Source organism: Pongo pygmaeus, chromosome 13, assembly GCF_028885625.2.
Source record: "Pongo pygmaeus isolate AG05252 chromosome 13, NHGRI_mPonPyg2-v2.0_pri, whole genome shotgun sequence".
In the NCBI taxonomy this organism is placed as follows: Eukaryota; Metazoa; Chordata; class Mammalia; order Primates; family Hominidae; genus Pongo; species Pongo pygmaeus.
In genome coordinates, this window is record NC_072386.2 from 29,835,349 (window position 1) to 29,863,280 (window position 27,932).

The 27,932-nt window shown below is 40.4% G+C and overlaps 2 protein-coding genes across 2 annotated transcripts in view; one reads left to right on the forward strand and one right to left on the reverse strand.

Annotated features, from left to right (window-relative positions):
- The window catches only part of MOB3B (MOB kinase activator 3B), a 200,930-nt gene that overhangs the window by 1,137 nt on the left and 171,861 nt on the right, over positions 1-27,932 (forward strand). The gene's annotated exons all lie outside the window — the stretch shown is intronic.
- Positions 2,032-4,228, reverse strand: IFNK (interferon kappa). The gene is made up of 2 exons (XM_054502245.1): positions 3,558-4,228; positions 2,032-2,523 (listed from the first exon to the last, which is right to left on the reverse strand). The coding sequence occupies exon 1, from the start codon at positions 4,180-4,182 to the stop codon at positions 3,559-3,561; it is 624 nt and encodes a 207-aa protein (XP_054358220.1). The 5' UTR covers positions 4,183-4,228; the 3' UTR covers positions 2,032-2,523; position 3,558.

Genomic DNA, 27,932 nt, shown 5'->3' on the forward strand with positions numbered 1-27,932 from the left:
GAGGCTGCCCCACCCCGCCCTTGTGGTTAGAGGGCGGAGGGAAAGTTGTTCCTTCCCCGCCTCCGCTGCTGCCTGTGGCCCAGGGCGCATTTCTCAGATCTCAGCCCAGGCGCGCCGCAAAGGCGCAAATCCGAGAAGGTGCTGCTTTCGAGACAGTGGAAGCGCGTTCCGCCCCAATCCAGAGCGTCCAGTGGTTGGTTCCAGAGGATTTCAATCTCTAGCCAAAGGCGTTGGGGCTGGGCCGCTGCTAGGGCAGTGGGAGGGGATCGGGGCACCTTTGGTAGGCGGAAAGCTGAGATTCTGGGGTTCACAAGTTTTCAAGGGCGGAAGGGCAGGCTAGTCGCCAAAAAGAGAACGAAGATGCAAATAACGAGGAAGCCTTATGACGTTGCCTGGAAATAGTGGTGTGGTGGTTCACTCCGGAATGAACGTGGAGTTCTGGCTTTGAGTACCGCTCCAAGTTTAAATCCCAAGTCCCCTTTCTTCATTGTAGAAAAAAGAGGACTCAGAGGACGCAACACAGATACGGCCAGAGCACAGTTCCTGCTTCCACGTCCCAGAGAACAAGTGGCTTAGGATGGCCCCGAGTTCCCCTGTGGGTGCGCTTGTTGGGTTGCAGGCGGCCCTGTTTCCCTGCACAAGTTAGATGCTTACACATTGTGTTCATTCTTAGTGTGGATTATTGATTAAAGAACTGGGGCAAAAGCAAAGTAGCTACTCTGAGAAGGCAGGGTCCCCAGATGGTGCCCAGCGAGTTGTCTTGCCTCGGAGGGGAGGCTGACTGAGACTGTGCACCTGTTAGAACCTATACTACCCCATAGCCTTGCAGTTGACCTGCTGTTGCCAGCTTTTCCTGTGGGATCCCCAGTGAGTCCCTCTTCCAAGGAAGCTCAATTACACTTTTGATTCCTCCTCAACCCAGGGGAAGAAGGAGGCTTCTGTAGGAACATTATGATCTATGTACCCACTCAGATATTGTCAGTGGATACCAGAAGCTTGGCTTTGCACAGCTCTGAGAGTTTTCCCTTTGCGAACTCAACAGAACTTTTGAGTTTCCATTTAACAAAAAAGAAGTGAGACTGCTAAGCCAGGAATGTGACACATAGAGCACTTTCTCTAGTGATTTCTGGATATTATATCTCTTTACCTTCCCAACCAGGAAAAGAAAAAAAAGCAACATCTTTGAAGTACTGCGGGGCACTTTACAAACATTTCATTATGAAAATGATCCCCAAGGAAGGATTCCTTTGAAATTTAGCAGCAGCAACCCAGAAGCAACAAAAAAGACCAAAGTTACTCAAGAAGTATCCAAAGGCATCATTAACAAAGTAAAAGAGCATTTCTTGTCTTGGCCCACCCCACTAAGGAAAACACGGTAATTATAGTGGAAGTTAAGCTTGTACAGTTTCTTTTAGAATTAAAAATCTTCCCAAAAAAATCATTATAGGAAAGAATAGAAAATATCGATAGGTGAAAATGAATGTAAAAGGGGGAGATATTATAAACCTATTTCCTTGGAATAAATTTCTGAAGACGTGATACCTAGGTCACAGGGGCTGATGCGTTCTTTAGAATATTGAAGATTGCCATATTTCCCTGTAGAAAACAGGTCCCAGTTTACTTTCTTCCCAGTAATGCACAAAGGCTCTTATACCTTACACCCCACTCACATTTTATGTTGTCTTTCTTTTCTGTCAAAAAGATGGGAGTATCTTGTCATCTTATTTTGCATTTAAAAATCAAGTTAGATTAAACATTTTTCACATTGTCTGTAGTATTTCTTCCTTTGTGATGATGTCAGTTTGTGCCCTTGCCTTTTTTCCAATGGAGATGTTATCCTTTTTCTTTTGATTAGATGTGCTCTTTAAAAAAGCATACTGTTCTGACTTGTACCCCTGCCACACATTCAGAAAATGTATATTAACTGAAAGCGCTCAGCTTTCTCAGTCATTCTCTTTCCTCCAGGATAGCAAACACTTGGCAGGACTGCAACCATAAATGACTAAAGTAATTTACATCATGCCAGTAAAGTTATTAGAGAGAACAGGCAAAGACTTTATTAGAGAAATTCATGAAAAATAGCAAGTGTATATTTTATGCTCAGTAGCTTGCGTGTCCTAACTCCTTTACAAGCTTGTAGTACTATTTTTAATTTGGAACAACTCTGCTGATAGTTATTTTTACTAAATGGTTTGCACTAACTCATTTTATTGTCTGATCCTTCTGCTGATAGCCTGCATATACCATGATCCACAGTTTGTTCTTGTTCTTTTAAACATTTCTTCTAACTTCTTGGCTGAAATTTGCCTCACTTTTATCATAAGACTTTCTTTGGCTATAACATTTGAGCCCTGAGCTTGGAATAATCTTGAATCTGAACAGTTTGTCAGCATGCTGTTAGTGGCATGAGCAGGAAATGGCTTCCAAGGGCAGAACCAGGTACACTTCAGGTATGTTTCACCCTTTTTTGGTGTATTTGCATAGCCACAATCTCTGTTAATTCTTGCTTGAAGGTAGATGATTCTGAAATGGGGTAGAGGTGCGAGAGGAAGAGAAAATCCATGTCAGCTAGGTGGTGAATTAATATAGATGAAGGGCCGTACTAGAAAAGTAAATAATCTAGGCAATCTGGCTGCAAAGTAACTTTTAAAAAGATAAAAGATATTAAAGTATTATGTATTATTAGAATAGCTAGTTAAATTAACTCACAGAATGTAGTCTTCTAACTAGGAAAATCTAATGTAAAATTGTTCCATATTATGACTCTGGACATTTTATTTCAGGCACATGAAAAACAGCAAAAGACAGATACCGTACCATACTTTTCCACAGCATTTTCCATGCCTTTAGATGTAGGAATCAAACAATATACATCAGGAATGAAGAGTGTGCTACATTAGAATCATAGCCTCTCAAAGGTTAAATGAAAGCTTAATGGTCATCTAATTCAACCATCCATCCACTTTCACTATGGATCTTCACTCTTAAAGTAATGAAATACCATTCTACAAGCATCAATTCAAACAAATCAAGCTGAGAAGGAAATGGGCCAGAAATGTCAACTTTTTTCCCCTGAGCAGGAGGGGGAAAATGTAAGAGTATTGACTCTAGGGAGCATGTATAAGCTCTTTTAATGTGCTGAATTTTCATAGGATAAACAACCTTGGCAGCAAAACAGTTAAGTCATTGAAATGTTACCATTTTGCAACATTCTCTGCTCCCCATCCTCTAGCCATTGTCTTGGTGAAGTTCACAGGTGGTATAGCAAAGCTCTTTCAAAATGGCCACAGAAAAGAGGAAGAGAATAGAAGAAGACGGAGAGGGAATCTTATTCCTTTAAAAATGTCTTAAAGACTTTCTAAGGAGACTCTTGGTCACCCCGAGGATGGTTGGCATTACCTCTCCTTAGAGAGGTGAATGTCCCTGATGTTCCGAGGCTACCAATCCAACTGAGGACAGGCTTACAGGATAGCACAATAATCCTTAAAAAGAAGATGGAGAAGGAGAAGGAGAAAGAGATTTCAGAGGGAAAAGGAATTTTAATTCCAAAAATGTACCTTATTTTCTCCTGAATAGAGCTGTAAATTTGTAAAAGTAGTACAAACATCTTCTGATTTCCACTCGGACAATCTCCCAGGCACAGTCACTGTATTTCTTTTCTTTCAGGAAATTGTCTATCCTGTTGAAATATCTCCTCAGTTCCAGGTTGCTCAGCTGGGGGACCCTGGCTTCTGAGGGTTTCATCTCATTCTCTTTCATTTCTTTCATATCTTCGTTTTCATTCTCGTCTTCCTCCAAGCATTGGTTCAGGTACTCTGCTTGCTGATCAAGTCCTATTTGGATTTGTTTGAGGTGTCTCTCTTTCCAATATTTGAAGGTGTGTTGGCTGAAGATGTTGAAGGCCTGTAGGGACATTTCATAGAAGGCCTTCTTGATGTCCCTCTTCATAGGTTGGGTGTATTGCAGAAACTCTTGGGGCAACTCAAAAGCTATGTTTTCTCGTAGACATTCTACAGGAAATGAATTGCTCATACTACTCAGATGTCTCAGATTTTGCCAGGTGACTCTTCTCAGGTGAACGTTCAGTAAGTTACAGTCCAGGGATAGGGTGCCAGCAATGAACATACCCATAAGGAACTCAAGCCACAAACACTTTTGAATCATATCAGGTTTGGTGCTCATTTTTTTTTAAGCTAAAAAATCCAGAAGATGTGTATTTGACAATGATGTTTTAAGTATTCCTTCATGTGCCTTTATATACCTGAATATCTTAAGCAGGAGGAGTTTTCTCATTCGTCATTTTACAGTTACCAAGGTTGCGGCCCCTTTCCTTTGCCTTTGAGGCTTTTTTTTTTTTTTTTTTTTTTTTTTTTTTTTTTTTTACTTTGGGTGACTACGCAGACTTCGGAAGTGATAACTTTTTTTTTTTTTTCCCTGAAAAATGAGCAAAGTATTACCATCGTGTTACCTTAAATGCCTGGATGATCCATCCCAGCACTAAGGAATCATCATAACAAGACTGATGCAGGGTATTTCAGAAAGCCAAAAGCTGTGAGTCCATGCGCTCACTCACTCACTCACTCATCCAAATCTATTACATAAGAGGGAGTGATCCTTCATGAAAATATATTTTTTGTACCTGGTGCTATAGCCAAACATCCTGTCTCATTGAGTTAATCATAGACATTGACCAAATGACTGTGATTATTTGATTGCTAGGTCACCAGAGCACAATATAGTTTAGGTTTTTCCAATTTTGTTAAATTAAGCTTCTATATTTGGATATTTTCTCTTTTTGATTTTTCTGGATCTCCAAAAAGATGAAGAATAGATTTGGTCAATTTAGTATGGCACTTACTAAGTAGGAGACTAAGTTGGCTTGGTTTTCTGTTGCATTAGAAAATGTTGATAATCTCTAAATATCCTGTTCTTCAGTTAAATCCATCCTGGACTTAGCTTTCCATATGCCTCTCATACCTTTCTTAAAAGTCCTGGAAGGGGTTTTATATTTGAGACTATCTTTCTGCCTCATTAACTTCTCTCTTGTAGTATCATTTTCTTGTCTCTGTTTTTTTTTTTTTTTTTTTTTTGGTGTAGTTTAGGCAGTATTTTAAAACTTTTGCTTGATTGCTTGATTATTATTTCTTCTTGCCTGGTGGTTCTGGATTCTGTAAAGGCTTTTGTTTGCTCCTGTGTTTGTTGTGCACTGAGGAGGTATGTGAGTAGGAAGTCACCCATTTAGCTAAGTGAATTCCTAGCTGGACCAATGTTACTGTGGTAATGATGGCTATCTATTGTTTATGGTTTTTACTTTGTTTGACCAAATAACCTTCCTCTGATTATGGTTAAAGCAAATGGATTCTTTTCTCCAGGAAAATAAAATGGGTTATCATTTTAAAAAGGTAGCTTATTATATCTTCTCAAAAAAAAGATATACATTAATTTGCAATTAAGTCATTGTAAAATGGTAAATAGCCACAGTTCCACAAACATGGCAGACTTTAATTGAAAAGTTGGCTTAAAAAATTCTTGTCTAAAACAGTTGACTGCACCAAAGGCTAATTGTGGGTAAGTGGGATTTCTTAAAATCCTGGCTTTTAGGAAAGGTTTCTTACAGAAAATATATATATATATATATTATTCTATTTGTTCTATCTACATAAATTCTGATTTCATGGGCAGATTTCTTGGGCTGACCAAATTTGAAAAACATTAAGGAAACAGGCCCCTTTATATAGCATTATAAATTGACACAGCCTTCCTAGAGAGGAAAGTGGTGATATGGATCAAAAGCCTTAAAAATGTACATAATATTTGACTCAGCAATTATTCCTCTAGGAATTGATTCCCCAGAAATAATGATGATGCCCTTAAAGACTTAGCTGTAAGGAAGTTTGTCACAGCAAAAAATGGAAAACAATTTTAATGTTCAGCAATAAATACTTAGTTAAGTAAGCCGTCAGTAGAAAACATATATGTAAGCACTAAAAATTATGTGTGGGAATATATTTGGTCACTTGGATAGATAAACTTTGTAGTTTAAAAAACAAGCTTATATTTGCATATAGAGGCTGATACCACTTTTGTTAAATATAGACATATGCATATATATATACGGAAAAAATGTCTTGATATATATGCGAAAATTTTAAGTCACTATCTCTAACTGGAAGAATAATGGGTGGTTTTTATTTTTATATTTTTATTTACCTAGATTTTTTAAGTTTTCTGTGGTCAGCAAGTATTTCTTTGTCTTTTTTTTTTTCTTTTTTTTTTTTGAGACGGAGTCTTGCTCTGTCTCCAGGCTGGAGTGCAGTGGCGCGATCTCGGCTCACTGCAACCTCTGCCTCCCGGGTTCAAGCGATTCTCCTGCCTCAACCTCCCAAGCAGCTGGGATTACAGGCACGCGTCACCATGTCTGGTTAATTTTTTTGTATTTTAGTAGAGACGGAGTTTCACCATGTTGGCCACGACGGTCTCGACCTCCTGACCTCATGATCCGACCGCCTCGGCCTCCCAAAGTGCTGGGATTACAGGCGTGAGCCACTGTACCCGGCCAAGTATTTCTTATTTAATAAGAGAAGGCTGTTTTTAAAAGAAGATACATTTAAAAAGGAAAAATTATTATACATCTGAAATGGGATCATTACTACTTTGTTTGTTTAAACATTTCTACTCTAGAGTATTTTGAAAGAAAATGTGGATTCTCCCTAAGGCTCAGTTCCAATCAGTTGATATGAATAACATACAGTATGTGGGAATATACTATTCTTGCAGCCATGTTTATACATGTATATATACTTATAATTACACACACACACACACACACACAAATTCTATAAAGTGCAAAGCCTCTCTGAGGGCCATAGCTTTTTACATACCTCATATAACTTCTTTACCTAAAACTTCTTGAACTGTTCCAATTAGAACTGCTTGTTCCTCATTTTGCTTTTACAATGCCTTGGCCACCTTAACCATGGGTTTTAAAAAATAGATAATTGTATAAGTGTTGGTCTCCCAATTTAGTGCATTCCCCCACTTCCCTGAAATTGCCCATGGTGCTTAGTATACTTTTCACTACTTTGAGACAGTTCAGTGATACTAACCAAGCTAAAAGATTGTTCAATTCTGCTTATAGGTATTGGAGATGGCTGCACATTTGGCTATTGTCATTCGTCTTGAAGTTGCCTGTATTTTCGGCCATGCACAGTTTTGTCATCTTCAGCCCTCTCACCCCAAATTTCCTCCCTTTACTATAATTCCATATTATTTTCTCATTTATCTAAAAATGTACTTTTGTGTCTATGACATTTCAGTCACTGGCCTAGGTCCTGAATAAGGAGGAATAAGTTGTAGTGCATGATCTCGAGGAGGCTATTGTTGAAGAAGCAGGCATTTTCTGAGTGTTTTAGGCAGGAGGAGTAATTCTTATGGTTCTCCAAGAGCATGGACTCCATTCCCCATGTTCTGTAAACGTTAATAGATGCTGATGTTGACAATATTCATGACAAAGAAGGAAAGATGGTTGGCGTACACATCTGTCCCTCTCCCACCATTAGGATTGCCTGTCTTCGCAAATAAAAATATATAACACTCATGCAATATTTGGGACATACCTACTAAAAAGTCATTCATTGTTTTTCTGGAATTCAGATTTAACTGGGTGTCTTTATTTTATCTGGCTACCCTATCCACCATGCAAGCTCCCACTGACCTCTCACAGCAGAGCTCAGACGTGACATCCCCAGCAGACAGCCATTCCTCTGCTACTCTTCCTCCTCCTGCAGAGTTACATTTGATTGCATTTCTCTATGCTGGCTTTACATGTGCACATACCCCTAACAAGTGAACACGGCAAAGAGGTCACCTGTCATACTAAAACAAAATAATACTGACACACACAAACATACACACACTTGTACACTCACATATAATCACTCTGATTAGAAGCATTATTGAATGATCAGTCACTGGTCATACCTCTGTCTGTAAAGCCAGAGGTATTGAATGTATCTCAAAAATATAATCAGAAAATTGAAAACAATGACAGTATAAGGAAACATTTTGACTCCTAAATTTATCTGGCATAACTGCTCAGTTTGTCATCAGCAGGCTATGCACTGACATGCTAACATGGTTTCCATGATACCTGTTCTTATTTCCCTGGCATGGCTTGAGATCGTTTATACATGTTCAGGCTTTCCTCAGAGGGAGGGCTGGTTAGCAGGGGCTGCTCTGCTGTTTATGGAATTGTGTGGTGTTTATGTGGATTATGAGGTTAACTGTAATGGACAAGGCAGAATTTGACAAAATGGAGATGAGACATTTCAGTCTAGACGATATAGCTGTGATTCAGCTGAGGGGCATTTGGCATCTACTGATAAGATTTATTGCTCTCCATGAAAAGACAAGTTTCGAATCAGGGCGAGAGTAACACATTGATCATCCATATTACTCAATTCTTGAATGTGCATTGTTCCATTTGTAGGGTCATTAGGTGATTGAGCCCAGTAGAGAGCCCACGAAAGGGTAGCCTTGTGTCCAGGCCTAGCAGTACTTCCCATGGGGCATGCAGAGGATGGTCATCACAATGTTGTGTGCAGCTATTTTATCCTCAGACAAACGCAGTCACCTCTGGCAACTTGATGTTTCACTCCTTCTCACTGCCTCAGCATTGGGGTCAGCCTCATTTGGGGCCAGCTTGTCTTCTGGTCCCTTTCTTGGCTCTTCTCTTAATGATGACCCTGATAGAGAAACTGATCATGACTATTCAGGGAATACCATGGATATGTGCATATGGTAAAAATTCAAACACTTCAGGGCAAGCGAAAGCTTTGCTTAACAGCTCAGCCTCATGTCCTGCTCCTCTCCTCCCCTGCGGCAACTACAGTTATCAGTTTGGTATGTGTCCTTGTTTGATACCTTTCTCTCTACTAAGCAATAAGTTCTGTGAGGGAAGGTATAACAACTGGCTCGTTTGCTTTCCCTTAAATGCCCATAGGGAATAGGAGAGACCTGGATCATATCCATGGGTGGCAGTAGGAGGACTTGGGTGTATATTTTTTAAATTGCCAATACAGGATTATAAAAATTGTGATACGCTTTGAGGTTGAATCCTAGAAGTTTATCTATGTGACTGTATATAGGTTATCATTTGGAGATGATATTAAAAATCTATATTATTAGCCCTTTATGGATATGAGGTCCAGGATAAATGGCTCACCAGACCTCGCCTGTGAGAGAGCCAGGCTATCACAGCACCTGGCCCATAGTAGGTGCTCAATGATTATTTGTTGGGTGACTGAATGATGATAATGAAGCCATGTCTTAATGACAGCAAAGTTATTTGGTGGTTTGGTTCCTTTTGTGTAGGGATATGGGGAGGACAAAGTCAGATGTTGGGGAAAATTAAGGGAATTAACAGAGCGGTAGATGGCAACTTAGGTGTCCATTTAATGTCCTGTACTACTTCTGGTACATTCTCCTTGGGATTCCCCGAGGCCGGTCAGATCATGAGCACTTTCGTACCTCTACTCTAGTGATATCACACAGTTTTGTATTGCTTGGTTGATTCATATATCCTCCCCTCCAGAAGAAAAATGTGTCTTTCTTAGTTTTGTATCCGTGGCACCTCTTACACAGTAAATGTTTGTTTAATCAAAAACTGCCGTGTGACTTCTTATAGTTCTCAAATCTGATTGAGTAATAACCTGTATAGGCAAAACTGCTGAGAAGTTCTAAGACCATTCCTCTCTACCACCCCCTTTTGCTGCTTTTTTGTACATGATGCTCCCTGTAGCTGTCATTTAATTGTTTCAACCTTAGAGGGGCTCTTTGGACAAACTAATATCCAGTTGTCTTTTCCAGCCCAACTGAAGATTATGCACATAGTAATTTCCCGCCCAGAAATAATTTGAGCTGTTAGAAAAGAATCCCTGATTAAAAGAAATGTAGCATGATGGAATAAGTCTTTCAGTAAATAAATGTGTACCATCAGTAAAACCTACTCTCTGTTTTAGGATTACCAGAACAGCCTCCATCCGTATCCTCATTTCAGTGTTGATTCCTCTGGGTCCTTTTGAGCCCGAATGGGGCTTTTACTTCTGAGGATGTTAGCAGACATGAAAGATGGATGTCACCTACCAGAATAATCCTTCTCTTTACTCAGTGAATAGATGTGGATTTTTTCCTAGATCACATCCAAGAGTGGCTGTAATTGGGAAGAAATGACAAGAGTGCAGTGGGTGATGGACAGAAATGTCCTCTTGTCTTGGGTAAACATTTTAAAAGGAGTTGGCATTGTGGAGAGGAAGACAGTGTCTTCTTTTAATTACCGTCAGCTTGCATGTGGTCATAAGGTTTCTTGACATTTCTGAAGAACAAAGAAAGGTATTATGATAGAATAATTTAAGTTGGCCTTACTTAGCCTGGCAGAGGATTCACATGCTGCAAATTTAAGGATTTCTTAAGTGTCTGAACAATGCCTGAGGTTGGGGGTGGTATCTAGGAATAATCTAGAGCAAGGGGGTGGAGTAAGTGGAGAGAGGCCTCTTTTCTTCCTGCCAACATCCCTCCCCCCAGGTAGCCTGAGAAGAAGCTTGGAAAGGGTTTCCTGAGAGATGCTAGACTTTTTCCCATGTCTGAAATTAAGTTATTTATATACTCACTTACTTGTTTGTTTTCTTTATTTTCCATTTTATCCCTGGTGTTTAGCACACAGCGTACACTCAATAAATATTTATTGAATGAATAGATATGCATTTCAGTATTTTATCTTATGAGTATATTTTAATCTAAATTGAATATCAGATCAGTTCAGTAATTCTACCTCTTTTTTTTTTTTTTTTTTTTGAGACAGAGTCTCGCTCTGTCGGCCAGGCTGGAGTGCAGTGGCATGATCTCTGCTCACTGCAACCTCCGTCTCCCGGGCTCAAGCAATTCTCCTGCCTCAGCCTCCCGAGTAGCTGGGATTACAGGCGTGTGCCACCACGCCCAGCTAATTTTTGTATTTTTAGTAGAGACTGGGTTTCACCATGTTGGCCAGGCTGGTCTCGAACTCCTGATCTCAGGTAATCTGCCTCGGCCTCCCAAAGTGCTGGAATTACAGGTGTGAGCCACCACACCCAGCCAATTCTACCTCTTGATAGAACTGTGTAACTGTGTAAATATAGAATGTGGACAATAAATGATAGTTATCATTATCATCTGTTGCCTACAGTGTTAGACACAATGCTAAATTCCAAGAATACAAGGGCAAACAAGACAAATACAGTCCCTTGCAGAGGTTCCTGGAGGCAGTCTTAATCTTAAAAGGCACGAGTTGATGAGAGTTTGAATTAGGAGAGTGATAGCAGGTATCAAGAAGACAATTACTTAGAAGTTAAGGTTGGCAAGTTTTGGAAATTGATTTGGAATGGGAGGCGGGGGTGAGAAGGAGGAAATAGACTAGGGAGAAACTCAGTTTTCTAGTTAGGTATATGATTGTGCCACCAACTGAGAGATAGCCTGTGGGAGGAGGAGCAGGCTTAGGGGAGCAACTGGTGAGTTCCATTATAGACAAGTTGCTTTGAATTGTCTGAGATAGCTAAATGGAGATGTCTATCCAGCAGTTGGATATATGGGCCTAGACAAGAGCAGAAGACTGATGCTGGCAGGAGAGATAGATTTGAAGGTATCCACAGAAGCTGTAAGTGGTAAAACTATAAGAATCAGTGGGTCTGTCCAAAGAGAATATATGGGGAATGGAATGAAGTGGGTCTATGTCAGAACCCTGAGAATATGCTATGTTACAGTGGACAGCAGAAGAGGAAACTGAAGAGGATGGTCACAGGCATAAGGATAATGAGTTTTTTCTGGTTTTTTCGTTTTGTTTGTTTGTTTGTTTGTTTTGTCTCTGCGTCTTTGCCCAGATGACTCCACAGAATTTTCAACATAACACTGTAATCCAGCTATTCTCAGTTAAGTTCTATTTGCCAGTGTTGATCTAGGCCTAATGCCCTCCTGTTGATGTGATTCTTTAAGCTCAGAAAGAAGAATTAATTCATTGAAAACTATGGTCAAACTCTTTGGACTATTTTAGTATATGCCTCCCATGAAATACATCTTACTGCCAGGCATGTATGTGTGGAGTTCTTGGCAGTCATCACTTGGACTGCAAGTTCGCCTGGTTTCTGTACTTCTGCCACTTGGGGCTGTAGGAGTTTTGGGATGTATTCATTTCCTAGGGTTGCCATAACAAATCACCATAACTTAGGTGGCTGAGAACAATGGAAATTTATTCTCTCATAGTCCTAGAGTCTGGAAGTCCAAAATCGGAGTGCCATCAGGATAGTGCTTCTGCCAAAGCCTCTAAACAAGAATACTTCCTTGCCTCTTCTAGCTTCTGGTACTTGCTCGTAGTCCTTAGTGTTCTTTGATTTCTAGTTGCATCATCTCTGCCTCCACAGTTACATGACATTTTTCATGCATCTGTGTGTCCCTTCACATGGCCCTCCAATGGCCTTCTTATCAGAACACTACTTGTTACACTTAGTACCTACCCTAATCCAGTATGACATCTTCTTAATTTGATTACATTTGCAAAGACTTTTGTTTCCAAATAAGGCCACATTATAGGTAATGGGGGTTAGCACTTCAGTATATTTTTGGGGGAGACACAGTTCAATCCATGACAGGGGATATGGTACAGGGAGCCTTAATGGGGAGAGGATCTGGCAACAAATCTAGCATGTTGGAAAGAATGGCTTGGAGACATTGAGCTAGTATGGAAGTGTTTAACTGTAGGTCTTTGTTAGACAGAAATGTAGTATATGAGTAGATAGTGTTAGTGCTCATAAGCCTGTCAACATGATAAGCCAGACATTGTCTCTAAGTATTCTTTGGTAACCATCTGTATAGCTATTAATAATAATAAAGAATAAGTTTAATTTAACAATTATTAAGTGCCAATGCTCTAGATACATTCTCTTTAATTCTCACAGTTACTATACAATGTACATGATACTAGCCTCAGTTTAAAGAGGAAGAAATGGAAACTGGGAACTATTGAGCAACTTAACCAATGTCACAGAGCTAGAAATCCACAGAATCAGGATTCCCGCCCAGGTCTGTCTGAGGCCACATTGTCTTTTTACAGGACTAGGGTCATAAAGGGTTTGGGTTAAAATCCACTGTGTGTATTTATGCATTAATAGCCATTTTCATTCTCAAAATAATTTGAAACCATTTATAGAAATATATATGATACAAGAAAACAAAGATTAGTTAAAGAAATCAGAACTGAGGGAAAACAAGAGTAAAAAAGCAAGATGAAGTCAGGGGCACAGTTCAAATGTAAGAATGCATGCCATAATGTCCAATGTCAATAGTGTAGAGGGTTGCAAATCTCAGGGCTTCCTACAAGCAAAGAGATAATATAATCTGTTAAAGTATTTATAGTATCCAAAAGGCCAAATGAAGCAACAACAAAACTAAGTCTTCAGGAGAAGCAAAGCTTTTCTTGGTACTGAGTTCTGGGAGGAATTTCTCCCGTGGGCCTTCAAAGAGGGAGCACTGTGAGATGTCCTGAGCAAAGACCCTAGTAACTTCTTTACAGGAGTTACCACTAGCACATGCATGGAAGAGCTAATTCTTACAACTTCCCTCTGTGTAGGCTGTTGTCTCCTTGCCAACAGCCATGCAGTTCCTTGGCAGACATGCTGCAGAGGTTTTTGGTTTTTCTCATGTTGAGCTACAGAAAAGAGTTCAGCTGCTCCACTGGCTTGGGATAGCATTTCTTCATCATGGCCCAAAGTGAGGAAAAGCATGGTCACACATGTTGGCATTCTCAGGGGTGTTCAATGTGGAAAGACTGCCCTGACATTTAAAGAGCCCTTGCCTAGATCCGATCCTGCATTTCCTGTTATATATACAGAGGAACTTCTGGGAAAATAAGCTGTAGACACAACTCTCTTTAATTCAGTCAGAACTGGGAAAACAAAACTATTCTGTCAGATTGACCCAGTGTCATAAACAAAAATGAAGTGCATGCTGGATTTCCACATTGTCAGAGGTTTGATTTGCTCTATCTCCTCTAGAGGAATAGTTGCAGATATAGGAATCTAAGGAAGCAACTTGTGGTCTTTTTTTTTTTTTTTTTTTTTTTTTTTTTTTGAGCTTGTGGTCTTATTCTGCATTGAATTGACTTTATTTTCTCTGAAAGAGCTTCTTCATAAATTGGATGTCTTAAAATTAAAAACCAGGATGGCCTTATGTCTCCAAATATTATAGCTAATTAAATACTGGGCTATCCTCTTGGAATTATCAATTTTGCATAATTGAGTATTTTTCCTTTAAGAGTAGAACTCACTGTGTGGAAAGAGCCATATGAATCGTCCCAGAGTTAAAGCTTCTTTATATTCCCAGGAGAGATGTGCTTAAGGAGAAATTGGGATTGCCCTATATACATCCCTGCCAGAATCACTCATTGCTAAATGTGATAATACGGTTTCTCATGGATGGTTCCAGTTGTTGGGTCAAATAATTCAGAAAGTATCTACTGCATGTTTATTCCATCCACCCATCCATCCATCCATCTACCCGTTTATCCATCCTTTCATCTCCAAGGAGATGTTGCCTGACACAGGTAGTAAAAAAGAATGGAGGAACTTCATGTCCTCATAGTGTGTCCAAGTCTTCAAACAATAACAATAAAATTACCAGGCTTTATAAGTACTATGAAGGAAATAAACAGGGCAAGAAGGTAACTGGGGGAGGTGATGGATGAGCTAAGATCTGAAGGGTGAAGAGCAGTTAACTGTGTACAAAGCTGGAAGGGAGCATTTTGGACAGAGGGAACAGCAAGTTCACAGGCCCTGATGGGAAGAGCTCAGGATATTTAAGGGATACAAAGGAGATTAGTTGGGCTGGAGTAAAGGAAATGGAGAGGTTGGTACTAGGATAGGCTGGGACTGGTAGGGCACAGCAGGCCATGATGGAGTTCCAGTTTTATTCTAAGACCACTTAAAACATATGAAAGAGTTTCAAACAAGAGAGTGGTATGATATGATGTGTGCTTGAAGGAGATCCCTTTGGGGGCCTTGTAGGGGGACAGTTTGGAGAAGGGGCTAGAGTAGAAGCAAGGAGGCCAGGTTGAGGGCAGATATTTCAGTAGGCCTGGGGAGAGTTATGGTGACCTAGATTAAGGTGGGAGCAGTAGAGATGGAAAAAATAAGACTAGTGTAAGGCATGTTGTTAGTACGTTACTTAGGATATATTTGGGTTCAGGTTAATATCTGTGATCACCAAAGGCAGTTTTCCAGAAGTACCATTGATAATGTATTTGATTATGAGATCTTTACTGAATTAACATGATAGTTTTTTGGTAATCAGTAAATATTCTCATTTAGCATTTGATCTTTAACTGGATGGCCTTAAACTAGGTTAGCTCCCTTATACTTTAGCCAATGATATAAATAATTTACTTAATTGGTCTTAGGTTGAGGTTGAGGCTTGAATTTCCCAGGTTTGGCCTGAGGCTTAAATTTCTTAGAGTATCCCCTGATGTACTTTCCTGTGTGTACATAGAACAAATGCATATTCCTATACATTATAATATTTAGATAAAATAATGTTTTTCATGATTGATTTAAACCATGGATAACTACAGTCAAATCATAATGGAATATAATCATGTAATTGTGAAGTTAAAAAAGTAATCCTAATCTATTATTTACTAAATATAGATGAGAGCCTAGAGCTGACAATGCCAATTCTAATTTGATTTAAAAACAAAAACTCAGAAATGTCTATCTGCACCAATGCTCCGACACAAACTATACACCCATGAAACAGTAGTGTTTAACAGGGTGAATCAAGATGTCCCTGCTACTGGAGTCAAGCAGTGCTAGCCTTTCTTGTGCCACAGAAAAACTAAATAAATGAAATGAATTTTGTATACTTTAAGGTTGGAACATAGAAAATTCAACCTTCAGCAATATTTTTATTAAACTTTTGGCATCTCTGATGGTTTACTTAGAGTAGAACCTAGTTTATAATGATACCTTAGTTTTAGATTATTTAGTTATTTTATGAGCTAGTGCCTGAGTCTCGGACTTGGCACACAATAATCCAATTTATTGTTTTTATAAATAATCTCATAATGTTCTGCCAAAATCTCAGGACTTCCAGATGCTTCAGACACCAGCTACTGTAAAAAACATCCAAAATTATAGGATGGTCTAAACATGATAGAAGCATTCCTCATGTGTACCCAGCTCAAAACCAGGGTACTTGAGCTGCAGTTGCGTCTCTTATAAGCGGTCAGGGACGTAGACCCTTTCCCTCTTGTGGCCCCGCCATCTTCCATGTGGCTTCCTTTATCAGGCTTGCAGGACTTATCTTTGTCAGGCTGGAGCAAGGGGGCAGGAGCATGGAGGAGTGTGCATGGGAAGGTTATATGGTTAGGCTTAGAGGGACACACAACACTGTCAGTCCCATTCCATTGGCTGGAACTTAGTCACATGGCCACAGCTAAGTGCGAGGGATGCCAGAAAATGTAGTCAGGTGCCCAGGAAGGACAGGAAATAATTTGGTGAACAGTTAGCCCATCTCTGATCTATTTGGAAAAACAATCTAGCAATCAAAATGCATTGAGACTGGTATAAGTTAGATCAGGGAGTTGGGCTGGCATAATGGGGCACATTATAGATGCCCAATAGAGATAAAAAAAAAAAAAATCCTTCTGGAGAGGATTGGAGTTGTCAGCCATAGGCAGCTTTCTAGTGATTTCTTTTCTGAAAGAGTAGGAGAAGTACTGTTGAAATGAAGGATTTAAATTTTTTCAAGGCTACATAAATAAGAAGGTAAATGATTAATTTGCTTTTTTTTTTTTTTAAAGCATACTTTCCTTGGAAGAAATATATTTGGTAGGATGGTACTGTCATTTGCTTTCTTTAAAAAGCAGAGACCATGGAGCTTGTTTCTCACAGGAGCCAACCTGTAGATCCTTCAGTACCATCTGCAGCTGATGCTAAACTGGGCATAAAGCGTGCATTGAGCACAGTGTTACCGGTGAATGCATTATTTCACTTTATCACTGACGGAATGCTGCATGATGGATATTTTTATCCCCATTTTATGGCTGAAGAACCAAGGCTGCAAAAAGTTACATAACCTGGCAAAGTTCACACCGAACTAAAGGCTGCCTGATTTTCTATTAAACTGTTATTTAAGTATAAAATAAAGGGTTCTGAGTGTCTCATGTTTTTCTTTCTTTCTTTTCTTTTTTTTTTTTTTTGTCAAATAAAGATGAAAATGTTTTACCTAATAGCATCACTACCTTAACCTCTCAAAAATAGCTTTTTCGAGAAAGACTTTTAAAGATTCCTGGCTTCTGACAAAATGAGTTAAACACACTTGGGTCCCGTCTTCTGCCTGTGGAGAGTGAGATTCTTTCCCTCTCCATGCGGTCAGTTTAGCTGCTGGAAACTGTTTATGAGTCCCTACCACTTGACCTGACTTACGGGACCTGGGAAATATGATCCCAGGGTGTGGCTGGAATTCATTTCTGACTTCTGTGGCTAAAGGAGGAAAAGGCACTAATGCCCCTGTGAGAAGAGGCAAGAGCCAGGGACCTGCCAAGGTCTCTGCAGTAGACTTCAGAGAGTATCTCCTGACCCCCACTGTGTGGAACTTGGTGGATCCTGGTGCAGAGACAGGCTGTGGGTAGCACCAGAGCATCATGTGATTAAAAGAGAGGATGGACTGATTTTCAGTACAGCATCTTGAGGTGAAGCAGTACTCAAATCCATTTGCTCAACATTGGTTCCATGAAACACTAATTTGGCTAAAAGCTCCACAAAGGAAAGATTTTGTAGCTAAAGAAAATTAGAACACCATATATATTTAGACTTGCAGCGTAAGTTAGTATATGAAAAACCTCCAATATCTTGCAGCAAGGCACCTGTTAAACTGGTCTAACCTATAATATAATAAACTTATTTGACTACATACTTTTAAAAAATCACACTTACTAATATCCTGAGGATTTAATGTTTTGGAGAACATACTTTGTGTATCACTGATCTAAATAGAGCATACAAAGAAGACAATGTTAGAAAAGAAATCCAATATCCAAATTAAGATGGAATACAGGGAGGATTACAGACTGGAAGATTGTGCAGTGACTCTTGGTTAGGTAATATAAGCAGCAACAATGATCACATCATAATTTCAGTGTTTTCTCTGATTTTAAACAAAAGAGAAATATGAAAAACTCAAATGTTTTATATTGTAAAATGCCTTTTGTCCTCTTTATTTTTGTTGTCTTCCCCCTTTCTCTTTTTCTATTACCACATAAGCTTCTTGATTTTCATCAAATGAGTCACTGAAAGTTGGAACAACTGGAGAAAAATGTGTTCAAATCCATTGAACAGAAGATGTGTTAAAATCCATTGAACAGAAAGTTAAGTTATTAGTTAAGTACATAGTGTTACTAAAATCTGTTACATAAATTTGTTGGAGGCTGGGTGTAGTGGCTCATGCCTATAATCCCAGCACTTTGGGAGAGCGAGGTGGGTGGATCATCTGAGGTCAGGACTTCGAGACCAGCCTGGGCAACATGGTGAAACCCCGTCTCTACTAAAAATACAAAAATTAGCCGGACGCGATGGTGCACGCCTGTAATCCCAGCTACTCAGGAGGCTGAGGCAGGAGGATCACTTGAACCCAGGAGGTGGAGGTTGCAGTGAGCCGAGATTGTGCCACTATACTCCAGCCTGGGTGACAGAGTGAGACTCCTCTCAAAAAACCTCCAAAGAAACAAAAAACAGGCCAGGCATGGTGGCTCACTCCTGTAATCTCAGCACTTTGGGAGGCTGAGGCAGGTGGAGCACTTGAGGTCAGGAGTTCGAGACCAACCTGGACAACATGGTGAAAACTCATCTCTACTGAAAAGACAAAAATTAGCCAGGCATGGTGGTGTGTGCCTGTAATTCCAGCTACTCGGGAGGCTGAGGTGGGAGGATCTCTTGAACCCAGGAGGTGGAGGTTGAAGTGAGCTGAGATTGCACCTCTGCCCTCAAGCCTGGGCAACAGAGTGAGACTCCGTCTCAAGTAAAAATAAATAAATAAACTAATTAATTAATTTGTTGGGCTGATAATTTCATTTCATGCTTCTTTAAATTTGGGGAACTTGAAGTATTTGGGGAATTTCCTTCCCTCCTTCTCTTCTCTCCCTCCCTCTTTCTCCCTGTCTTCCTTCCTCCCTTCCTTCCTATAGCAAATATGTGTTGATACTAAGGCTTGGCATTGGAACTATGAAAGTTACAGTATCTCTTAATGTGTGTGTATATTTATGTATTTTTACTGGATGACGTGTGAATAATGAGCATTAAGAAAACTAAAAACATCTGTATTAGTCACTCAACAATTTTGCTGGCTTTTCTGTAGACTTAGACTGTGGCATGGTACACTGGAGAGTGGCAGATCTGTGGCATGTGGATTATCATTTTTTCCATAATGCCACGGCAGACATCGCCAACTGACGACAGCACTCAGTCTTGCTCTGCCCATACCTTGCTTTCTCCAGTTGTTCCAGACAGAGCAACTGGAACTGGAGCTGTTTGCTTTCCCAGGAGTAGTGGAAGGGTTAGCATTTTAGGAGACCTTGGTTCTATTCTAATGAAGTGTTTGACCTTGGAAAACAGCCTCAATGGGCCCTATTTTCTTCAAATATTTAGACTGGGTGATTTACTGTATTGTTTTAAGCATAACATTAATGTTGTTTCTCTGTCTACAAATCGCTGTCTGGGGACAAACTTAATTTAAACTCAGGATAGTTTTTTGCCTGCCTGTCTGGGACTCCCTTTGATTTCCCACTTGCATTTATTAGGGGTATCTGACACCTTATCTCCCTCGTTTTTTGGTGTGTGAGTTAATATTTTAATATACTTCAATTTATTTTATTTAGTTTTAGAAAAATAGCCTTCAAAATGAAAAAAAATTAGTTTTAATTTCTTGCATTTGGTGATGTAGGCCCTCTGAGTTTGTTTTTTCTAGAAGTGCCTCAGCCATGTTCCCAGGGAAACTGCCTCTTCACTCTTCTCCAAATCCTGCCAGGACTTCTTGAATGGTCCCTACACATGAATTCCTCAGCTTCTGGAGAAGCTTCTGGCTTAATGGATGAAAATGAAAAAGACTCTGAACAACCTTGCGTTTTTTTAATGTGATACTTTATAAAACCTTTTCAGTTTAGATCTTGTTATGGTTCATTATTTGTGGAGTATCAGTATTTAGTACAGAGATTTCAAGAAACTCAGTCAAAAGACAGTATGTTTTAGCCCAAAGGCATTATTCTCGTATCAGTGGAATACTTTCTTCAGGAACTTGTCCATAGGATTTTAATATCCTGAGTACATATTACAGAGAAAGTCGTATTTCCCAAGTGAATTCCTTTGGTCCCCTAAAATGCTGCAGAACTCTTGGTTGGAGCAATTTAGCAATTCACTATTGGTACCCTCTTCTATACCTCCTAACCAGTTACCTTGAAATCTTTAAAAACAAAACAGACAAACAAACAAACAAAAACTCATCTGTGTGCTAAATCCATTTCAACAGAAAAATAATAGAATTATTATAATTACCAAGTTTAATCGCTTGAAGAACTTAAACCTTCTGGATGAATGATTTCTAAGAATCACTTCAGAGATGAAAGGAGATCATCGTTTTTAAACAGACTGTAGAACATGACTTTATTTGTAAATGGTCATTCTTCAAAAGATATTTTTTGAGCACCTGTTTGTGCTGGGCATTTTGCTACATGTTGAGATATAACTGACTCGTAGAGATTCTTTCGACTTAGGCACCCCAGCAGGTCTGAGGGGACTCAGCCTAACAGTCACTCTCTCCTTCTGTAGCTGTTAAAACAAGCATCAAGGGACAAAGTATTGCATTAAATTCCATGTACTGAATGCCATTGTATAGTTGCATCCTGAAATAACCAAGAAATCAACTGAGACCTGGAAATCCCTCATCAGAAAAATGTCCATGCCAGTCCTGGTTGCTGTAAGAAGACTTGTTCTAGACCAGTTTACATTTAGGGAGTGCACATTGTAAGCACCATGGTAAGGGATGCAAAGTACTGTAAGAGATGTCCAGTGAGGAAAAAGTAACCACTGTACACAATATGACAATAACAAGACTGGGCTGACAAGTAAGTGCTCTGTGAATTCTGAGATACACAGAGGATCCCACTGGCTGGAAAGAAAACAAGAAGGTAGGAGTGAAGTATGAATAGAAGATACTTGTGCACTTGGATTCCAGCCCTGCCACTTACTAGCTGTATGACCATGGATGAATTTCTCACCATATGGAAGCTTCTGTTTCTTTATCAGCAAAAGAGGAATCATAACATTGACTCATAGACACAATGATAAAAATGTAAAATGCTTAGCACAGTGTCTTAAATGTGGCACACAGCAAATGGTATCAGTCACAGTAAAACTCAGTAAATAATTTTGCTTGTTTGTCTATAAAGCAGCAATACTACATCATAAGACTATGGTCAAGATTAAATAAGGTGGGCTGGGCGCGGTGGCTCATCCCTGTAATCCCAGCACTTTGGGAGGCTAAGGCAGGTGGATCATGAGGTCAGGAGTTCAAGACCAGCCTGGCCAAGATGGTGAAACCCCGTCTCTACTAAAAATACAAAAAAAAAAAAAAAAAAAACCTTAGCCGGGGTGTGGTGGCACCTGTAATCCCAGCTACTTGGGAGGCTGAGGCAGAGAATTGCTTAAACCCGGGAGGCGGAAGTTGCAGTGAGCTGAGATCAAGCCACTGCACTCCAGCCTGGGTGACAGAGTCTCAAAAAAAAAAAAGATTAAATAAGTTGACATAATTAAAGGGCCTGGCACAGTGCCTACCACATGGAATATGAACATATACAATAAATATTGGCTATTGTGATGATGAAAAATGTGGATAGATGAGAGGAGACATTTCAGATACAGGGAAGAGGTACATAGCCTGGTATGGGCTTGGCAAATTACCTGGTTCTCTAGGATGCAGGTTTTGTTCAAGTGAGTAGTAGTTGAAAGGTAGATGATGGTTGTAAAATACGTTAAACATGAATTAAAAGCCTCTTGATTGGGGATATTAAATAAAGAGTCTGGGATTCCAGAAGGAAATTGAAATGAGTGATCTCTAAGTTTCCTTCTGTTTGAGATTCTGTGGTTCCTCCAAGACTTCCAGTGTCCCAAGAAAAACTTGTGAGTCAAACATCCCACTGCAGTAGTGATCCAGAGCTGCAGCCTGGAACACACCAGCAATAAGGCAATGCTTCTCCATTTTGATAACAGCAACTCATCTGCTAAATGAAAAAAAAGTTTTAGTTTCCATGTGGCAATCTGCCCAGGCATTTAATTTGACAGGTAAGAGAGAGAGAGGTAAAAGCCCATGAGTGTAATTGGTGACACGTTATTTCCTGGTCATTTTTTTCCCTTAGTTTTGAGAGCCAGAGTCAAAGAGAAGGAAGAGAGAGGGGAAAAAAAAATGGCTGTCCGGGAAATGAGTTTCCAGGCAGAGCTGAGACACCTGAAGAATGTGTCACTTCATATACTTTGCACGTGTGAGTCAATAGGCAGTTTCAGGGTTTGCCAAAGTGCATCCAAGGGCTGGTGCAAGAGAAGAAACCACTCCAGGAGAATTAATATAATTCTGGTAAGACAGCATCATGCATTAAGCTTTTAAGAGGGCCTGAGAGGTCTGTGGACTTCACGCAGAACTGTTTGCACGGCATTGGCCAGAGTTGGAATATAAGCTAGTACAGCATTCCCAACCTCTTCCTAAATTTATTTTATGTGAAAATAAATTTAGAAAACTCAGAGTTAAGCAAGTCAAAGAGGTTTCTTTACTGCAGAACATCTCAGGATCTTTGTTATGCTAATATGAATTGTGAGTGTCCAAGAAGCAGTGTGAATGCAGTACTTCCCACATTCACGGGAAAGTGGTAGGTTTTAATGTAGAATGTGTCTAGGGACTAGAGTCTTAAGCAGCCCTTTGGGAAAAGCTGATTTGGGGCAAGAACACCAGGCCATCATTCCTTCACTGTTGCCCTTTCCCAGGGGGGTCTAGGTACAGACACAGATGTTTGCAGGCAGCCCTGTCATTCTGGCAGCTGAATGCAGGACACTGTCCAGGAGAACACCAGTCATTTGCAAAACATGATGGGGTATGGTAGGTAAAATAATAGCTCCCCAAAGATGTCCACATTCTCATACATAAAGCCTGTGAATATGTTATCTTACATGCCAAAAGAAATTTTGTGTATGTGATTACACTAAAGATATTGAGATGGGTGATTGTTCTGGATTATCAGGGTGGGCCCAGTGTAACCACAGGGTCCTTATGAGAAGGAGGCATGCAAGCGAGAGTCTGAGGAGATGCAATGACAGAAGCAGAGGTCAGAGTGATGTGGGGCCACAAGTCAAGGAATGCAGGCAGCCTCCAGAAGCTAGAAAAGGCAAGGAAGTGGATTCTCCCCCAGAAACTCCAGCAGTAACACAGCCTTGCCACCCATTTTAGACTCCTGACCTCCAAACTGTAAAATCAACTTATGATGTTTGAAGCCACTAAGTTTGTGGTAATGTGTTACAGTAGGGGTGGGAAATGAATAATGAGGTTTGATATTGGTCCCACTTTTCCTGTGCTTGAAGATGGATGGATTGACATGCTTCCAGACCCCTTCTAAGGCCCTGCTCCTGTTCAGGACTCTGATAGTCAAGGAGGTCAGCCGTAACCACCCTCTGGCTAGTGTGCCCTGCTTTCTTGCTGTCCTTCCTTTATCTCCCCAAGCCCCAGGGCCAAGTATCACTCTACTGCTCAGATGTGCAGTGACCAGGCCAGTCACTGACAGTCTTTGAAAGAAGTGATGTGATTGGCCACTGGTTGTGCTATGCATCTGTCATTTTTGTAGTGTGGGCTGAAGAGCATAATTCATCCAGTTACTACTATAATATCTTGTGGTAACTGAAATTTGAACAGGGTTGTTGTAGGATGGGTGTCATTTAAATTGTGCTCACTGAAATGGGTGCATATCAGAACCACACAAAATGAGGACTGCATCTTTTAAAATCATGGTGCAAATCCTGCAGTAGCATTGTTATCAATGGACTGGGGGACAGACAGCCGAGCCATGTCCTCTTGTGTTTGCTGAATACCGAAGTATAAATGTGGCTGATGCAAGCATTAGGGATGTCAGTAAATAATGTATGAATTTAAAGTTGAGCAAAAGATGATGAAGCACTATTTGTACTTTGGGTCTGATGGTCACAGTTCAGTTATCCAGGAATCTCACTCTGAGACCCTGTGATTTGCTTGTAGGAGGTTGATTAGGGACTGCTTATGGCCACAAGGACTGGCAGGGGAATGAAAGCAGGAGAATGGAACAGAGGGAGAAGATGGCTGTGATGCACAGGGGGCTCTGGAGCTGGGACAGCCTGAAGAGTGGTCCTGAGTTAAGGCAAGGGGGCAAGGCCTTTATGTTTCTCCATCAGCCAGTCATTGGCTGTGGGTTGCCCAACCCCAGGAGGGCAAACTCCCTCCAGGGCGGTGGCTCTCTAACTAAGCATGCTTCTTTGAGAGGCCCTCAGCTGAAAGCTGCCAGCCTCTAACACTCCCAACTGGGAGAATAAATGCCCTAGTCCTAAAGGAATCTGATGGCACATTACAGGGTCCACTACACTATTCTATGATTCTGGTGCCACTGGACAGCCAAACTTTACAGAGGGCTAATCAGTACTTTAGCAAGGTTCAAGTCAGAATCTGGGGCAGAGTATGCAGGAAGATGAGACAGGAGCACAGGAGAGCTGACTGAGGCTGCTGCTGACGGAGAAGGAAGGGCCAGCTTCTAGGACAGTGGCCACCTCTCCTTCCCAAAGAACAGCAGCCAGTTGGGGCTGGATCCGCCTCCACTTTGATTTTCATTTATGGTAACTTGTTAATTTGCGAGAAGTTGATGGTCTCGTTACTTTATCTTGCCCTTTTCAGGCATTTGAGCTCTGAATTGGAGCAGATGGAGAGGACAAGAACTTGAAATGAAAAGTTACTACATTTGACATTCGTGGTCAATTTTTCCTCTAGTAAAATATAGGTACCTTGTAAAGGCAAATTCAAATTTTTTCAACTCCCAGTCCTTCCCTTTCCCTCCTTTTTTCTTCTGGTTCTTAGACCTCACACGTGTGTCATGTTCTTCCTCCAGTCTAGTCACCCCTAGCTCTTTATTTGAGGAGAATTAGATGCCTGAAGTCCGGCTCCTGCTTCACTGAATTGGGAAACAATGAAGTCAGCATCTCTCATTCTCTGAACTCACACTTATAGCTTTGGGAAACTACCTCTTTCCCCCAAGAAAAAGGGTCTGCAGATCTCTGAGAGAGGTTGCTAAGAATTCAGCAGGGAGATGAATAGGATAATAGAGGACTTTGTCACAAAGGGCTGACGCCATGTTTTAGAATTGCTGATCTTAACACTTAGGCTAAAACCTGGATAAAAAGAGATTCCTGCCTACTTTCTTGTGACATTCTCTTTAGAAAGACTGAAAATACTCCCGTCTGTAAGAATTTAGTTTGGGCATCCTGGTGGATTGAGGGCTTGGAGGCCACATGACAAAAGCTTTTCATCTGGAGGACCAAGTCTGACCCTTCAGTAGTGGCTGCCTGGAGAGGCTGTGTTAAGAAAGATTCTGAAGCCAGAAAAAGCTTCTGTCTGCTTAGCTGATGGCTGCCCTGGCCGTGTTCCTGGGGAGGAAAGGGACACCTGATGTGTACTTGGCCATCTCAGGACATCAGTCTTCACACAACAGTCCGCAGTTGGCTGATGGGTGTTTTTGTGCTTAAACACTATATCCAATGCATACCTTTAATCCGGTTTGGGGTATACTGTAGTTTGTGAGTTATTCAGAGGTAAAATGCTAAGTACAGGATGCCAAGTTAAAGAGGTAGCTGTCCAGTCCCTAGACTTCACAGAAAGAGTGAAAGATAAATTAAATCCTAAAATAAGTATATGAATAGGGAAGAGATAGTTGGAATTAGTATTAAATATTATTTGGTTTGATATTGTGTAGGAGACCTAGATCAATGACTCCAGGTCCTAAAGTGCTAGACCTGAGGATATAAAGATTGCTGTGGTTTTGAAATGGAGAATTCGCTCATTGTCTCATTTGATCTGATAGTAGGCAGTGAAGTATGTAAGTAGAGCATACAGCACTATGCTTAGCAAATCGTGACTAGAAACTGGAGATCTGTCAAATTTGTAGGGAGAAGGATGGTGTATACATGGAAGAAATAAGAGAGGCGAATTGATGGCAAAAAAAGGGAAGACAAACAGGGTCAGATTCTAGTCTTTGCCCTTTTTGTTGAGAGTGGGTTTTTTTTTTCCTGAAAGAGCACCAAGGACTACAGGTAAAACTTGAACTCTAATATTTAAAATTCCTTTTGCCTAATAACTTCTCTTTTTTTTGTCAAGCAAACAAAAGGCTACCCTAACAGTTTCGATTCCCTACTTTCCTTTGCTGGAAGTACATTAAATTGCTCATGTAGACCCCTATCTCACAAATAGCACTTTTTTTTTTTTTTTTTTTTGAGACAGAGTCTCACTCTGTCGCCCAGGCTAGGGTGCAGTGGGGCGATCTTGGCTCACTGCAATCTCCACCTCCTGGGTTCAAGTGATTCACTTGCCTCACCCATCAACCCGTCATTTACATTAGTTATTTATCCCAATGTTATCCCTCCCCCTGCGCCCCACCCCATGACAGGCCCCGGTGTGTGATGTTCCTCTTCCTGTGTCCAGGTGTTCTTATTGTTCAATTCCCATCTATGAGTGAGAACATGCGGCATTTGTCTTTCTGTCCTTGTGATAGTTTGCTCAGAATGATGGTTTCCAGCTTCATCCATGTCCCTGCAAAGGACATGAACTCGTCCTTTTTTTGGCTGCATAGTATTCCATGGTATATATGTGCCATATTTTCTTAATCCAGTCTATCATTGATGGGCACTTGGGTTGGTTCCAAGTCTTTGTTATTGTGAATAGTGCCGCAATAAACATTCGTGTGCATGTGTCTTTATAGTAGCATGATTTATCATCCTTTGGGTATATACCCAGTAATGGGATCGCTGGGTCAAATGGTATTTCTAGCTCTAGATCCTTGAGGAATCGCCACACTGTCTTCCACAATTGTTGAACTAGTTTACACTCCCACCGACAATGTAATAGCATTCCTATTTCTCCACATCCTCTCCAGCATCTGTTGTTTCCTGACTTTTTAATGTTCGCCATTCTAACTAGTGTGAGATGGTATCTCATTGTGGTTTTGATTTGCATTTCTCTAATGACCAGTGATGATGAGGTTTTTTTTTTCATATGTTTGTTGGTCGCATAAATGTCTTCTTTTGAGAAGTGTCTGTTCATATCCTTTGCCCACTTTTTTGATGGGGTTGTTTGTTTTTTTTTTCTTGTAAATTTGTTTAAGTTCTTTGTACATTCTGGATATTCACTCTTTGTCAGATGGGTAGATTGCAAAAATTTTCTCCCATTCTGTAGGTTGCCTGTTCACTCTGATGGTAGTTTCTTTTGCTGTGCAGAAGCTCTTTAGATTAATTAGATCCCATTTGTCTATTTTGGCTTTTGTTGCCATTGCTCTTGGTGTTTTAGTCATGAAGTCCTTGCCCATCCCTATGTCCTGAATGATATTGCCTAGGTTTTCTTCTAGGGTTTTTATGGTTTTAGGTTTAACATTTATGTCTTTAATCCATCTTGAATTAATTTTTGTATAAGGTGTAAGGAAGGGATCCAGTTTCAGCTTTCTACATATGGCTAGCCGGTTTTCCCAGTACCATTTATTAAATAGGGAATCCTTTCCCCATTTCTTGTTTTTGTCAGGTTTGTCAAAGATCAGATGGTTG